The 15590-nt window shown below is 38.3% G+C and overlaps 1 protein-coding gene across 1 annotated transcript; it reads left to right on the top strand.

Moving 5' to 3' along the window:
* Window positions 1–13637: 13637 nt before the first annotated feature.
* On the top strand, window positions 13638–15255 carry LOC145813045 (uncharacterized). Its single transcript, XM_082908307.1, has 3 exons — window positions 13638–13700; window positions 13792–13889; window positions 14283–15255. The coding sequence occupies exons 1-3, from the start codon at window positions 13638–13640 to the stop codon at window positions 15253–15255; spliced, it is 1134 nt and encodes a 377-aa protein (XP_082764433.1).
* Window positions 15256–15590: the final 335 nt, after the last annotated feature.

Below are 15590 nucleotides of genomic sequence, written 5' to 3'. Positions count from 1 at the left end.
CTTTGGTAACTTTTTAACTCCAAGTTCCAAAATGGATCCAAAACAGTGTATAAAAACAAGAAAAAGATAGAAAAATATGGAAATGAAAGCAAGGAAAAAGGTGGCAAGCTTATATCTCGTGAAGAGAGCAAGCATTGGTTATAAATCGAACTTGATCCAAGAGCACTCTCAAGGTTGAATTATGGTTCTTAAGGCTCAACCAAGACTCCAAGGTTTAACCCAGAGGATGTATATGATGTATAGGTATAGCTCAAAGATGATACAATAGCACAAAGTTAGCTTGCAAAGGAATGAGGAGCTTTCAAAGATCTTTTACATTTGGAAATTTTTCTAACCACCAAAATAGAGATATCAACTCGTATTTATAGAATTTGAGCCAAATAGGTCACAAATATCTTCAAAAATAGACAGCTGGCGGATTCCCGCCCAGAATAGTTGTCATGACCTAAAACCGCCCCTATGGATTAGAGTCATAACCGGCCAGTAATCACGAGATTACCTGCGGCCTCAGTCAGAAACCGAGTCATATTTAATAATAGGGGGCCAAACTGCGAAAGCAAAATTGGTAAAGATTGTCCAATGAGTTGTGCATATATGGCTTAACCAAACATTCTTATATTCATATAATAACTCACACCATACGAACATTCATATTATGTGTGTAATACATACATTCAGGTTCATTCAACAGTCAGCATTAACAAAACTAAGGTTGTACAGAATTGGTCATACATGACCTCAAAAGATCAAAGGACAAGTAAAACAAAGATAAGGCCTCTTGCGTGAGGCGACCTTGGTTGACCTCTCAAAACTTGGTTTCTCATTGCTCATAGGGGTTGAGGTTGGGCATCCCGTTGCTCACCTACATACATATAAATAAGGGGTGAGCAAATGCCTAGTGAATAATACCCAAGCAAAGGAGTTCATGAACAAAATTCTTATAATCATAATTCACTTTTGAAAATCAATAATAAAGCAAAACGACCTCAGGTCCTTTCTATCATTTCTCAAACACAAAACGACTTCGGGTCCATGTAGCAAACAAAACGACCTTAGGTTCATCAAGTCAAACCGACCTTGGGTCCAACTTACACACAGAATGACCTTGGATCCATTACACACAGAACAACCTTAGGTCCAATACTCACAGAACGACCTTAGATCCAATACTTATAGAACGACCTTAGGTCCAATACTTACAGAACAACATTAGGTACTATACTTACAGAACGACCTTAGGTCCAATTCATATACACATTTATTGTGTGCACACATTTGAATGTATGATCATATCCATTCTTGTATCTAGAACGACCTTAGGTCGATGTCTTTTCCTTTTCCTGAACGGCCTTCGGCCCATTTAATAATCATACATAACGGCCTTAGACCCAATCCACATCCCTATTGAATATACTGAACGGTCTGAGGCCCATTTCATGCTCATACATTGATCGCTTCATATATTTCATTCTAAATTAAGTGATTAGAATGCTCGTTCATAATATCACTTCAAAGGTTTAGAACCTTACCACATAGGCATCGTTTAGAAAATAATGCGTATACCAAAAATATCTTTGTGAAGATATTACTCACCGTGTTTTGGTGCTTGATTCGTCTTTGCACTTCACCCTACATAATTCATAACACATTGGGTCATAGTACCATGCATGCATGTTAATTATTGACTCTAATCCTACTCTGAATGGCACAAATGATGCTCAAAATCATGAAGCTCATTAAAATTTTGCGTGCATGTGAATTTTGATACTCAATTCTTCATGATTGTGCACATTCATGTTAATTCTTTACAAGCATAGAGATATTAACTTTAATTTCATCAAACACTACTCAAATTTTGTTCTTGATCACCAACTCTCTTGGAATTCACAAAATTACAAGTTTAAACCCATGAATTAAGGGTTGGATACTTACCTAAAGGCTCTAATTCTTCCAAATATAGTCAAGCCTTGAGTTAATTCTACTCAATTCTCTAAGCTTGAGCTAAATCCTTCAAATTGTGTTGTCTCTCTCTATAATCAGCTCACTCTCTCTCTCTCTCTCTAGAGTGTAATCTCGGCCAAGTTGGAAGAAAATGAGCTCAAAAGAATAAACTTAAGTGTATATAGGCCTATATATAGGCTTGTCTAATCAAATTGATTAGGGCTAACTAATTGTGCTTTAATTCAATCATATTGAATCTAATTATTTTGATCCAAATTAATTTTTAATTAAATCTCACTGTAGGCTCTAAAAATCATGCTAATCGTAAAAATAAAGTCAATTTCAGTTTATATCGCCTCTATAGCCTTCAATTGAATTTTATAGTAGAAAATCAAATAGATCTTTCTACGGTGAACATATACAAATTGAGAAACACATATAATCATATCATTAGCATTCAAAATCATATCAAGCTCATAATTATAAGCATAATTAAGATCAATTAACATAACATAGAGCAGGGTTATCACAATCTTCCCCCCTTTAGGAAGTTTGGTCCTCCAAACTTATTTTACCTCCATCCGGAAACAAATATGGATAGCGCAATCACATCTCATCCTCATTTTCCCATGTAGTGTTCTTCCCATAATGTTCTTTCTATTCTACCTTCACGATTGAGATAGACTTATTTCTCAACTGTTTCACTTGCTGGTCAATGATTCGTTCTAGTCATTCTGCGTATTCCATATTTTCATCAAGAGCTACTCAGTAGTAGTCAATCACATGAAACGGATCTCGAAGATAACCCCTCAGCATTGATACGTGGAACACATTGTACATTTGTTCGAATCCTGGTGGCAAAGCAACCCTATAAGCAACTGGACCATGTCTTTCCATAATTTGAAACGGTCCAATGTAATGAGATGACAATTTACCCTTCTTACCAAATCTCATGTGGCCCTTCATCGGAATCACACGAACAAATACATGGTCGCCAACCTCATACTCAAGAGGTCTTTTTTGAACATCCGCATAATTCTTTTGCCGACTCTGTGTTGTCATGAACCTTTGTTGGATGATTTTAATTTTCTCAAAAGTGTCTTCCACAATTTCGGGCCTAAGTAGAGCCCTATCCCTGACTTCTGTCCAACAAATTGGCGATATACACTTTCTGCCATACAAGGCTTTGTATGGTGCCATACCGATACTGGAATGGAAACTGTTATTATATGCAAATTCAACTAGTGGTAGATAACCTTTTTGCTCCCCTGAAAATGTAAAGCACACATTCTGAGCATTTCTTCCAAGGTCTGTATGGTCCATTCTGATTGCCTGTTTGTTTGAGGATGGAATACGGTACTGAATCTCAGTTCTGTTCCCATTGCTCTTTGCAAGCTTTTCCACAATCTAGATACAAATTTCGGATCCCTATCCGATATAATAGATATCGAAACTTCGTGCAAATGAACAATCTCATCAACATATATAGTGGCTAATCGATAAGCATCAAATGTAGTTCTAACAGGCAGAAAATGCGTAGATTTAGTAAATCTATCAACTACAACCCAAATAGAATCCACACCTCTAAGGGTTCAAGATAGACCAATAACAAAGTCCATGGTCACATGCTCTTACTTCCATTCCGGAATAGGGAGAGGTTGATGTAGACCGCCTGATTTCTAATGTTCAACTTTTACTTGCTGACATTGAAGGCATTTGGACACATACTCTGTGATTTCCTTCTTCATTTTAGGCCACCAATAGTTTTGCTTCAAGTCCCGATACATTTTGTTGTTACCCAGATGCATAGCAAACATCGACTTGTGAGCTTCATCTAGGATTCTCTTCTTTAGTTTAGGAATGTTCAGGACACACATTTGGTTTTGAAATCTCAACACTTCACCATTAATGCTGAATTTTGATTTTGATTTTTCTTCAAACTCATCAATTGTTGTCTTGAGGACCTTATCTTCTCGTTACCTTTGCTTAACTTCAGTAACTATTGCTGGCTCAGCTGAAATGGCAGGTATCAATCCAGCTTGTTCATGTAACACCACTTCAATCTCGGTTCTCTCAAAATCTTGCAAGATTTCTTTTTATTCAGTAAGTAAGCAAGCTAAACTCCCCGTTGATTTTCTACTTAGGGCATCAACAACTGTATTTGGCTTTTCTGGGGTGATACTGAATCTGAAGATCATAATATTTTATTAGTTCAAGCCATTTTCTCTTCTGCATATTCAATTCTTTCTAAGTAAATAAGTACTTCAAACTTTTATGATCTGTGTAGACTTCGCATTTTGCCCCATATAGGTAATGCCTCCAAGTTTTCAAAGCAAATACAACTGCGGCCAATTCTAAGTCATGTGTTAGGTAGTTCTTCTCATGTGGTCTCAATTGTTGGGAGGCATAAGCAATTACCCATCCGTCCTACATTAATACACAACCCAGACCTTTATAAGATGCATCACTATAAATCACAAAGTTCTCCGTACCTGTGGGCGATATTAACACTAGTGCAATAGTCAATCTGTTTTTAGTTCTTGGAAGGCAGATTCTCTTTCATCGTTTCATTCAAATGGTTTCCCTTTGCGTGTCAGTTGGGTAAGAGGCACAGTTATTTTAAAAATTCTTGACAAACCTTCTGTAGTACCCAGATAAGCCCATGAAACAACGAACCTCTGTTACTTTTGTTGGTGTAGGATAGTTTACAATTGCCTCTATCTTCTGTGGGTCTACTGAAATTCCATATCTGTTGATGACATGCCCTAAGAAAACAACCTCATCCAACCAAAATTCATATTTCGTAAGTTTAGCAAATAATTTCTTTTCTTTAAGTGTTTGCAAGACAGTTCTCAGATGTTGTTTGTGTTCAAATCTATTCTTTGAATATATCAGAATATCATCGATAAAAACCACAACAAATTCATCAAGACAAGTCTTGAAAATTCGGTTCATAAGGTCCATAAATGCTGCAGGTGCGTTAGTCACTCCAAACGGCATAACAAGAAACTCGTAGTGGCCATACCTTATTCTGAATGTAGTTTTCTCAACATCTTCTGCCTTCACCTTCAGCTGATGGCAGCCAAATTTCAAATTGATTTTTGAAAAGACTTGTGAACTCTGTAACTGATCAAATAAATTGTCAATTTGGGGTAATGGATATTTATTTTTGACCGTTACCTTGTTTAGTTCCCGATAGTCAATGCACAAACATAAGGTTTCGTCTTTCTTCTTTACAAACAACACGAGAGCGCCCCATGGCGAAGTGCTTGGTCATATAAATCCTTTGTCTAGTAAGTCTTGCAACTGTTCCTTTAGTTCTTTCATTTTAGCAGTGGACATTCTATATGGAGTCTTTGAGATAAGCTGGGTGCCCAGGACAACATCAATGGTAAATTCTATCTCTCTGTCCACCAATCCCCTTGGCAATTTGTCAGGAAATACATCTGGAAATTCTTGGACCACAAAAATATTATTCAATTCAATATTCGCAGATTGTTCAGATAATACACTACACAAGTAACCCTGGCACCCTTTCCTAATCAATTTACATGCTTTCATTGTAGATATCAAATACAGTGGAGGCACTACCCTATTACCCACAAACACAATTTCTTCCTGTCCTGGTGGTCTAAATATAACTTTTTTTGTTACACAATCGATGGTGGCACAGTATTTAGATAACCAGTCCACACCCAGGATTACATCAAAATGTCTAAAGTCCAAGGGTAACAAATCTACGTACAATGTAGCATTCCCAATATGCATATTATAAAATCGACATACCACAACACAGATTCCCCGAATGGAGCAGATACACACAACAAATATGGCAATGATTCCAGAGGTCTACTCAATCTAGATGCAAATGCATAAGTTACAAAGGAGTGTGTTGATCTCAAGTCAATTAACACAAAAGCATCCTGATTACATATAGAGATAGTACCTGAAACGACGACTTCAGTATTCCGTGTGTCAACTGGGACAAGTGCAAAGACTCTCCCTTGTCTCATTGTGTCCCTGGTAGTAGCAGGCCCCATAGTATTACCTGATTTTGGAATGGATCCGGTTGAACTAACAGCTGGTTTCCCACCTTTTTGCTATTCAATTTGGGTGCAATCCCTTGCCATATGCCCCATTTCACCACATCTGTAGCATGCCCCGGAAATACGTTAACAAACCCCGCAATGCTTCTTACCACATTGAGTACGTGTTGGTGCGATATTTCTGGTGAAGCTCGAAGTGCTTGAAGACCCCGTGTTTTGTTTCTTTGATGATTTCTTTCTTAATAAAAGCCTTGCCTCTTAGCCTTCCAGTCTGTTGGTGGTTTACCTCGATTAGCCATGTTAGCTTCTGACATCAAAGCTTGGTCTAATACATTAACATAAGTGGGCAATTTTAGCACATTCACCCTTTCCAGTATGTCATTACGAAGACCACTTTCAAACTTTCTCGCATTTTTACAGTCGGTGTCAACCATATGTGGGGCAAATTTTTCCAATTCAGTGAACTTAGCTCACCTTTCTATCACGGACACACTGTGGAAAGTATTTCTCATAAAAGAGTGCAAGAAACTGTACCCAATTAATGCCCTTGTTATCATCACAGATTAGCATTCACCACCTTCTTGCTTTATCCTCCAACGTAAAAGTGGCCAATTGTACTTTTCAATACAACGGACCCAAGCTTCCGCCTTCAATGGGTCCACACCCCCGTGGAATAGTGGTGGCTTTATTTTCTTGAATTCTTTAGTCGAGGATATTGTTCGATCGTCATTTTGCATATCCGATATAAGTTGTACCGGAGATGGGGGTTGCGGATGTTGCCACTGCTGTTGTTGCCTTAGTGTTTCTGACATGTCTTGCATCATTCTCTCCATTCGGTCTAGCTGAGTAGTGGAGGATTCTTCTGGCTCATCGGCTCTTGTTTCCATCATTATCTAATAAGACTTGCATCATAATTCATACAAAAGATATACACAATATTCATGTACAAAACAATACATTCATACGGCTAGGCAACAATAATATATATCATATAGTTGCATACTTCAATTCATTTAGTAAGTTCTCAATGCAATCTACACATGTACTTACCTTATGAATGCAACTTAGGTCTTTTCAAGACACTCTATCGCTCATTTGGACAAGTGTGTAAGTTATTACTCGTGCTCTGATACCACTCTGTCATGACCCGAACCCGCCCCTATGGATTAAAGTCATAACTGGCTGGTAATCATGAGATTACCTGCGGCCTCAGTTAGAAACTGAGTCATATTTAATAATAGGGGGCCAAACTGCGGAAGCAAAATTTGCAAAGATTGTCCAATGAGCTGTGCATACATGGCTTAACCAAACATTCTTATATTAATATAATAACTCACACCATATGAACATTCATACTATGTATGTAATACATACATTCAGGTTCATTCGATAGTTAGCATTAACAAAACCAAGGTTGTATAGAATTAGTCACACGTGACCTCAAAAGATCAAAGGATAAGTAAAACAAAGATAAGGCCTCTTGCATGAGGCGACCTTGGTTAACCTCTTAAAACTTGGTTTCTCATTGCTCGCTGGGGTTGAGGTTGGGCATCCCGTTGCTCACCTACATACATATAAATAAGGGGTGAGCTAACGCCTAGTGATAATACCAAAGCAAAGGAGTTTGTGAACAAAATTTTTATAATCATAATTCACGATTACGTTTGAAAATCAATAATAAAGCAAAACAACCTCAAATCCTTTCTATCATTTCTCAAACACAAAACGACTTCGGGTCCATGTAACAAACAAAACGACCTTAGGTCCATCAAGGGCAAAATGACCTTAGGTCCAACTTCCACATAGAATGACCTTGGATACATTACACATGGAACGACCTTAGGTCCAATACTCATAGAACGACCTTAAGTCCAATACTTACAGTGCGACCTTAGATACAATACTTATAGAACGACCTTAGGTCCAATTCATATACACATTTATTGTGTGCACACATTTGAATCTATGATTATATCCATTCTTGTATCCAGAACGACCTTAGGTCCATGTTTTTTCCTTATCTTAAACGGCCTTCGGCCCATTTAATAATCATACAGAATGGCCTTAGGCCCAATCCACATCCTTATTGAATATACTGAATGGCCTTAGGCCCATTTCATACTCATACATTGATTGCTTTGTATATTTCATTCTGAATTGAGTGATTAGAATGCTCGTTCATAATATCACTTCAAAGGTTTAGAACTTACTACATAGGCATCGTTTAGAAAATAATGCATATACCAAAAATATCTTTGCTAAGATATTACTCACCGTGTTCCGGTGCTTAATTCGTCCTTGTACTTGACCGTACATAATTCATAACCCATTGGGTCATGATACCATTCAATCCATTATTTAGTTTTCTTAACACTCTTAGGTTTCTTTCGTGATCTTTAATTCATTTACAATGTTCAATGCATGTCTAAGAGTGCTTAGAAATGAAAGAGATCAGAAAACGAATTATAAAATAACTTTTCAAAATTTCAGAAATAGGGTTCTCCACTCGAGTGTAGCTTTTCTCGCTCGAGCAGACCCCTTTGGCCTGCAAAAGTATTGGTTGCCTCATTTTTGTACTTAAGCGTGACTTTGGTTACTCGAGCCAAGAGTCAAAACATGTGAGTGGGCGCTCGAGCACAATTATTCTTGCTCGAGTGGACACCAACATCTGCAAAACTTTTGAGAGCTTGATTTTTACGCTCAAGCAGCACTTTTCCCACTCGAGCGGACATAACAAATTCTGGAATTTCCAGAACTGTGTTTGAAGTTCAAAACTCGATTCCAAAGGCTTAGAAATCGTATTTTTGGTACAAAAACATGAAAAGGCATTCCATGACATGGGAACATAGGTAATTTGAGACCAATTGTCCAAAATCATGATTTAATTCTCAAATCATTTCACATTCTTCTTGGTATGGTCAAAGTTTATACATTCAAACTTCATAAAAATTTCATATCTTCATGAACCATGCATGTATGTTAATTATTGACTCCAATCCTACTTCGAATGGCACAAATGATGCTCAAAATCACGAAGCTCATTAAAATTATGCATGCATGTGAATTTTGATACTCAATTCTTTTTGAGTGTGCATATTCATGGTAATTCTTTACATGTAATGGAGATATTAACTTCAATTTCATCAAACACTACTCAAATTTTGTTCTTGATCACCAACTCTCTTGGAATTCACATAATTACAAGTTTAAACCCATGAATTAAAGGTTGATTACTCACCCAAAGTCTCCAATTCTTCCAAATATAGTTAAGCCTTGAGTTAATTCTCCTTAATTCTCCAAGCTTGAGCTAAATCCTTCAAATTATGCTGTCTCTCTCTCTACAATCAGCTCACTCTCTCTCTCTCTAGCGTGTAATCTCAACCAAGTTGGAAGAAAATGAGCTCAAAAGAATAAATTTAAGTGTATATAGACCTATATATAGGCTTGCCTAATCAAATTGATTAAGGCTAAGTAATTGTGCTTTAATTCAATCATATTGAATCTAATTATTTTGATCCGAATCAATTTTTAATTAAATCTCACTGTAGGCTCTAAAAATCATGCCAATCGTAAAAATAAAGTCAATTTCAGTTTCTATCACCTCTACAGCCTTCAATTGAATTTTATACCAGAAAATCAAACAGATCTTCCTATGTTAAACAGATACAAATTGAGAAACACATATAATCATATAATTAGCATTCAAAATCATATCAAGCTCATAATTATAAGCATAATTAAGATCAATTAACATAACATAGAGCAGGGTTATCACGACAATATTTCTCGCCCAAAAGGCACCGCGGGCCTCAAACCGCCACGGCCGGCCATAAATGAGGCACGGCCAAGCCCAAATGTAGGTCCCTCTGTTCCTCTATTTCAGGCTTAGTATAAGTTGGCATAGTGCCAAAAAATGGATTTCTGATAGATAGAGGTATAAAAACAGCTTTGGTAGAAAGGTTGGGGTTGTTTAGAGCTAAAAAATAGATTCTTTCATTGAGAACTCAAGACCTTTACCCAATGTAATTTTCATCATCGAGTGCTCAGAATAAAACATCCAAGACTTGCGGGCCGTCAAAAATGGGGTTTCTATAGCATACTTCCACCATTGACCCACATCTCTCTTCAGTAGGAAGGATGCCAAGGTCACTCTCAGCTGGTTGTCCTCGATACCAAGCATCTCAAACGTTTTCACTATTTTCACTAGCCACTCATCTACCTTTAGTGGCTCCTTAGGATCACCCAAAAACTCACCCACTTCAAGAAAGATGGCCCTGCCTCAGTTACTTGGGCCTGGACTTGATCCTCAGCCCTGAGAATGTCCATAGACTCCCGCAATGCTCTGGCCATTTCGCGGGCCAAGGTGCCTATGGCCTGTTGACCAACTGGTTTGGCCACATTGGCCTGACCAACTGTAGACACCCCATTTTTGACGGCCCTTAAGACTTATGCGCCACTGATTGATCACTCGATAATGAAAGTTATGCTGTGCAAATGTTCAATTTCTTCAGCAAGAAGAGCTTACACCCTATTTTGACCAAAACTATTTTAGACCTTAAAACCCTCTTTTTCAAAATATTTTTCAAAATGTTTCTATGATGTTCTGTGGCTCGCATTTTGTTTAAAATATTACACTTTTGGTAAATCGAGTAAGGACAAAGTGGAAATAAATGGAAGGGAGGTGAACTCTTTGAAACATATTTAAAAACATCTTATTTAGAGGTTTGGTGTTGAGAAAAATAAGAGGGAATGGAAGAAAACTAGTTGAGGAGGAAGTTGGGCATCAATCCTTTAGGGCAGAAATGAGCAGCCTTCTCTAAAATAGGCATATCTGTTTGCACACTTTTGGGGCTTCAATTTAGACTCAAGAATGACCAAAAACCAAGTCCGGATAAGGGAGATATGACTGTTTGAAATCAGGTTTGGAAACAAATTTTTGCCTGCTGGCCACTAATGGACTGCCACCCACTAATAGTGGCCGGCAACCCACTTTTAGTGTAATAACCTGACCCTCATACATGTTTTCTGATATATTTTCAGTTCTTGTTTTATGCTTTTAAATGTTTATTGTAAAATTCCAAGAGAAATTAATGGTATGTAAGTGAAATCCATAGTTAAGGATGTCTATCTGTTCTCCAAGAATCGTATCTGTTACACTTAGAGTATTTGAATCAGAAATTGGAAGCCTTAGGGGCTTAATTATCTGAAATTGATTTTATATATGTGATCAGCATAATTTTTATGTAATATTAAGCATGGCCACGAAATTTCAATTTCGGAATGATTAAACGATTGGATTTTGTCTTATATGCCCTTATATATGTTTTCTTTATGTATGACTATATATGTCTCTAAGTGTATTATTGAGTTAAGACTTTAGAACTTCTCCATTCAACATCTCATGGGAGAGAAAATAGAGAGTGTGGAGAAGAAGAATTGGGGGAAACGAAATTCAACAAGAGTGATTGCCAAATTGAGGAAAGTTGTGGGGTTTAAATCAAGGTAAGCTCCATCCAACCCATTTAACCTTCACTTGGACTCAAGGAAGGATGATTTCTTGTTTTGACAACTTAGGGTTTGTATTATGTATGAATTATGGTTGATTAAAGGAGGTTCCTTATCAATTGGTTGTTTTGTCACCTAATTTAGGTGTTATGTGAAAGTTACACTTCAATCTTTAGTTTTATGATAACCCCATGAAGGTATATATATACAAGATGTTGTGTTTTATGAACATAAGGACATTGCAAAAGTGATGAAGCTTCTAACATGTTTACTTTGTGTGGTTTAGATGATAATTCATGTTATAGTAAGGTTAGGTCAATGTATTGCATAAATTCCTCCTTGTTTTGCATGTAAAATGTGTTGGTATTGCTATTTTTTTGGTTAAACTTCGAACTGCCAAAACAGGGGCACAGCCGCTCGAGCGGAGTCACGGTCGCTCGAGTAGAGAAGAAGAAAAATTATTTGTTCTGTTTTGTGTGCTCGACCCTCTACTATATTTAGATTATGTTTTGATGATCTTAAGATAGTTATAAATTCACTGGAAGCGTAACGAATCAGAACCTAATTTACCAAGGAAAAAGAAGAACTAATATGCAAGTTTTGATTGTGTACAGGACACACTCCGGGAGGAAGTAGCACGTCATCTCAACACCACTGTGAGTAGTAGTACCATTATATGTTTCATATGTATAGCTAACGATTGTCATTAGCATCTTGTTCATATACGATATGTAATTGTGTTCATGTTGTGATGTGGGTATATAAAGATATGGGGAAGATAAAGTGATTCCATCCTTTAAAATTATGGGCCTTTGGCCATACGGTATAAGTAACTACGATATGAAACAAAGTACTACACAGGACTAAGTGCTACAATGTGAGTCACTGCTAGAACCTGTGTGAGACACCACTTGAGTTCATACAAGAATGTACAAGAGCTTAATGTCAAATGATTCAAGGGCTCAATGCCAAATTACAAGGGCTTAATGCCAAATGATTCAAGGGCTCCATGCCAATTGATCCAAGGGCCTTGCGCCACTATGTTTACGAGCTTCGTGCCACCATGATTAAGAGTTTGTGCCACACTAGACAAGGGCTTTAAGCCAAAACATTATGTTCAAGCCAAAATGTCCCAAGATAAGTTCTAAGACCATTATGAATAAGCACAGATTCAGACTCGCTATATGAATGTTGCATTAGTATACGAAAGTACATGTTTGAAACTTTGGATATCAGGTTGGAACTTTAATTAGAATTTTAAAATTTCAGAAATTGCACGGTCCACTCGAGCGGGGTAAGTCCCGCTCGAGCGTAAAAATTAACCTCTCAGCAGTTTTCAAACATTTCGCTGTTCGCTCGAGCGCGGGGGGGGGGGGGGGGAATTTCCGTTCGAGCGTAAAAATCGACCTCCCAGCATTTTTGTTAAATCGCACAGTCCGCTCGAGTGGCAAAATGGGCGCTCGAGCGGGGATCCGTTTTCAGAATCATTTGGGAAGTTGCATTTAGTTCATATTTATATCCACATCTCTTTCCAAAGTATTTTAGACATGATTTGTGGATCAATAAGTGTCGACAAGCTACGAATCTATATGTATTCTTTTACTATGATTCAAGTTAGGCATTACTTTAGTTATGTATTACTATTCACTGAGCTTGGCTCACCTTTGATATGTCTGTTTCTGTAGGTAACCAACCAGGAGGTCAGCCCTAACCCAGGACGTCCATTCTTTTTGTCAACCTTTCTGAGTCCGGGCATTAGACGAGATTACTCATTTTTGTGAAGCTTCGCTAAGATGTTAACTTGTATTTTAACTACTCATTAAGGTTGATTGAACATGACTTAAATGTTTTTGTAATTGCCCTTCCTTAGGGTTGGGACTGTATACGTATGTATGTAACTGACGCTTACTGTATAATTTTGGCTTGTAACTGTTTGTTCTAATGTTCTTGATGCATGTGATCCTGGCATATTAGAGGTACTCAATGGAGTTTGGTATATTATTTTAGTTCTAATGCTTCCGTTAAGGCCTCGTGTACTATGTATGCTAGTTTATGTGTCCGTTTCCGTATAGGTCATGCCCAAACTTTTAGGGTCGGGTTGGGGGCTTGACAAGTGGTATCAGAGCACGAGTTGCTATCTCGCACATGGATCCATTGAGCTCTAGGGTGTCTAGAAAAGTTTTAGGCATTTTGCATGACATCCTGCAAGTATATGAAAGATCAATGACAACGTTAAGAGTACTCTAATAAGGCTAACAATTTTGAATATGTTTATTGTATATAAATGCTTGTTGTGTAGGCAATGGTGAGAACAAGGACAGAAGATGTGGAAGATGCTACTACTGCACAGTTGGATAGAATGGAGAGAATGATTATGGAAATGGCGGAGACTTTATGGCAACAATAGCAACAACAACCACAAGAACAACCGCCACCACCACCGGTACCTCCACCGGCAGTACAAGATCTCCATGCTGAAGACTGAACCATTACCCTTATCAAAGAGTTTAAAAAGATGAAACCGCCATCCTTCAAAGGAGGAATAGAACCAATGAAAGCTGAAGCATGGGTGTTGGGAATAGAGAAGTTATTTGAAGTCTTTCCTTGTACTGAAGCTCAGAAGGTGCAATTGGCTGCATTCACTTTCGAGGATGAGGCGCGGAGATGGTGGATGCTTACGAGAACTATACATCAAGGATTGACATGGGACAGGTTCTTGGAGATATTCTATGATAAGTATTTTTCACAAAGTATGGGAGATAAAAAGGTGACTGAATTCTAAACCCTCAGGCAAGGGAACAAGACGGTTCCTGAGTATGAAGCTCAGTTTGCTGAGTTGGCCCGGTTCGCACTTCACATGGTGAACACGGACTATAAGAAGGCACGAAAATTTGAAGGGGGATTATGGGGTGCTATTCTGGACCGAGTTAATATGTTAAAGCTTCCTACCTATGTAGAAGTGTTGGAGAGGGCCATTATAGTAGAAGGGAATATCGCTGCACAAAATCGAATTTCAGAATGGAAGGGGAAAAGGCAAAACAGTCAATGGTCGAAGGGGGCAACTACTCCACCAAATAAGAAACAAAATTCCGGGACTTCAAATGTTTCTACCCCTAATCCAGATTCAATTCCTGTATGTGTGGAGTGTGGAAAGAGGCATCGTGGGATATGTTATCGGAAGTCTAGAGCCTGCTTTCAGTGTGGAAAGACGGGCCATGTGATAAGGGATTGCCCTCAGAGGAAGCAGCAACAAAATAATAACAGGACTGCTACCAGCTTAACGGGGTCTGCACCAACTATCAATACCAAGGCACCGGTCAAAGCTACTAACAACAAGGACACCGCGAGACAAGGTAGGGTGTTTGCATTGGTTCCGGGAGATGTGCAAAAGGCAGCGACAGTGGTGTCATGTACAGTTATGGTTCACGGTCATTCTGCTTGTGTATTGTTTGATTCCGGTTCTACCCATTCTTTTGTGTCAAAGCTATTTACTCCTAATTTAGATACATCTGAGGAAGCATTACCCTATATGCTGTGTGTGTCTTCACCGTTGGCAGATTCTATGATTTGTACTTCTATATATGCTGCTTGTGAACTCCACCTTGGGGATATTCGGGTATACGCTAACTTAATACCTCTCGATATGATGTATTTTGATATTGTACTTGGAATGGACTGGTTGAGTGAACATAATGCAACTATAAACTGTTTGACTAAGCAAGTGAGTTTTCACCCTCCGGGTCAAGCAGAATCTATATTTTAGGGACAAGAGGTGACTTCCCCACTGTATTTGATTTCTGCAGCAAAGGCATGCAGATTAATTCAGAAAGGGTGTCAGGGGTATCTGTGTAGTGTTGTAAAAGAGCAAATGGTGAATGGGGGTTGTAGACACCCCATTTTTGACCATCCTCAAGACTTGGGCATCACCGTTTGGACACTCGGTGATCATCCTTGTTTGTGTTCGTCTTGAGTTCCCGGAGTTCTCGGCTAGGCGCCTTGCCTCAAGATCTCTCGACTCGACTGTTTTGCGTTTGGTTTTGTACCAAACACTTGTGTTTTGCCTTTGAGGGGCAGGGAGTGGCTTGATGGCCATCCCCA

Source organism: Camellia sinensis, chromosome 15 (genome assembly GCF_055761805.1).
Source record: "Camellia sinensis isolate YWXY chromosome 15, ASM5576180v1, whole genome shotgun sequence".
Lineage (NCBI taxonomy): Eukaryota > Viridiplantae > Streptophyta > Magnoliopsida > Ericales > Theaceae > Camellia > Camellia sinensis.
This window is presented reverse-complemented; position numbering and strand designations above follow the sequence as displayed.

Bases quoted from the DNA above. Each gene is read 5' to 3' on its own strand.
- LOC145813045 (XM_082908307.1), top strand. From the start codon at position 13,638: ATGGATCCATTGAGCTCTAGGGTGTCTAGAAAAGTTTTAGGCATTTTG. The intron at 13,701-13,791 runs GTATATGAAAGA...CTTGTTGTGTAG, and splicing joins TTTTGCATGACATCCTGCAA to GCAATGGTGAGAACAAGGAC. The intron at 13,890-14,282 runs GCAACAATAGCA...CTAAACCCTCAG, and splicing joins GAAATGGCGGAGACTTTATG to GCAAGGGAACAAGACGGTTC.